Here is a 1325-nt window from a genome sequence, read left to right as displayed (position 1 = left end):
AATATTTTCTCATGGAACATTCAATGCTCTAAGAATCACACACATTTACAGATAATTTATGTAAAATATCAATATTGATAAGTACTACTTTTTCTTGCTTTCCAGATCAGTAAACTAAAGTATTGAAAGATAAAGCTTAAAGCACATACTACAAAGACAATAAGGTGCTAAGACTTCAAGGTGAAGCAGAGCTGTCATGAAAGGTGAAGCGGAGCTGTCATGTGTACAAACTGACCATACACGTCCTCCCAGTTGTACATCTCGCCTCTCCTGAGTTCCTCCCACCCGACCTTCTCTTCTGTTGCTCAATTTTATTTACTTTGATTTTCTTTTCTTGCTTTTTATTCTTTTATTACTTCTATCTCTCTCTGTGTGTCTCTCTCTCTTTCTGTCACTCTCTTAAGTACAGGGCCATGGTACCGGATGAGAAAAACAAGAGCTCTGTAGACAAATTCATCCTGTTGGGATTCTCAGAATATCCACGACTCCAGATGCCCCTCTTCCTGGTGTTTTTGGTCATCTACACAGTCATTCTGGTGGGTAACGTGGGCATAGTTGTGGTCATAAAGATGAACCCCAAACTTCATACACCCATGTACTTTTTCCTCAGCCATGTATCCTTTTTGGATATTTGTTATTCCACTGTGTTTATACCCAAACTGCTAGAAATCTTAGTCATGGAAGACAGAACTATCTCCTTCACAGGATGCATGCTACAATTTTTCCTTAGCTGTGAATCTGTGATTGCCGAAATGCTCATGTTAGCAGTGATGGCCTATGACCGGTTTGTGGCTGTTTGTAACCCCCTGCTCTACACAGTTGCTATGTCTCCTAAGCTCTGTGTTCTCCTGGTAGCTGGATCTTATACATGGGGTGGACTCTGTTCCTTGACACTCACATGTTCTCTTTTGGAACTATCCTACTGTGGACATAACATCATAGATCACTTTGCTTGTGAGTTCTCTGCCATCCTCTCTGTATCCTGCTCTGACCCCTACTTCAGCCAGATGGCATGTTTAGTCATTTCTACATTCAATGAGCTTTGTAGCCTCCTGATAATCCTCGCCTCCTATGTCTTCATAGTTGTCACTATCATGAAGATGCCTTCCACGGGTGGACTCAGAAAAGCCTTCTCCACCTGTGCCTCCCACCTGACTGCCATCACCAATTCTGAAAGCCGAAAGCTCCTGGTCAAAGTGGCCACTGTGCTGTTCATAGTCATGATCCCCATGCTGAATCCCCTTATCTACAGCCTTAGGAACAAAGATGTGAAAGAGACACTAAGGAGGTTGATCAACTCCAAACTGCATTCTCACTTGATTTAA

The 1325-nt window shown here is 42.3% G+C and overlaps 1 protein-coding gene across 1 annotated transcript; it reads left to right on the top strand.

Moving 5' to 3' along the window:
- The first annotated feature begins 413 nt into the window (after positions 1–413).
- On the top strand, positions 414–1325 carry LOC103581117 (olfactory receptor 5D18-like). The gene has a single exon (XM_008563024.1). The coding sequence runs from the start codon at positions 414–416 to the stop codon at positions 1323–1325; it is 912 nt and encodes a 303-aa protein (XP_008561246.1).

The sequence above is a fragment of the Galeopterus variegatus genome, unplaced genomic scaffold, assembly GCF_000696425.1.
Source record: "Galeopterus variegatus unplaced genomic scaffold, G_variegatus-3.0.2 Scaffold12396, whole genome shotgun sequence".
Classification (NCBI taxonomy): Eukaryota; Metazoa; Chordata; class Mammalia; order Dermoptera; family Cynocephalidae; genus Galeopterus; species Galeopterus variegatus.
The sequence above is the reverse complement of the archived record's forward strand: the minus strand, read 5'-3'. Positions and strand labels throughout refer to the sequence as shown.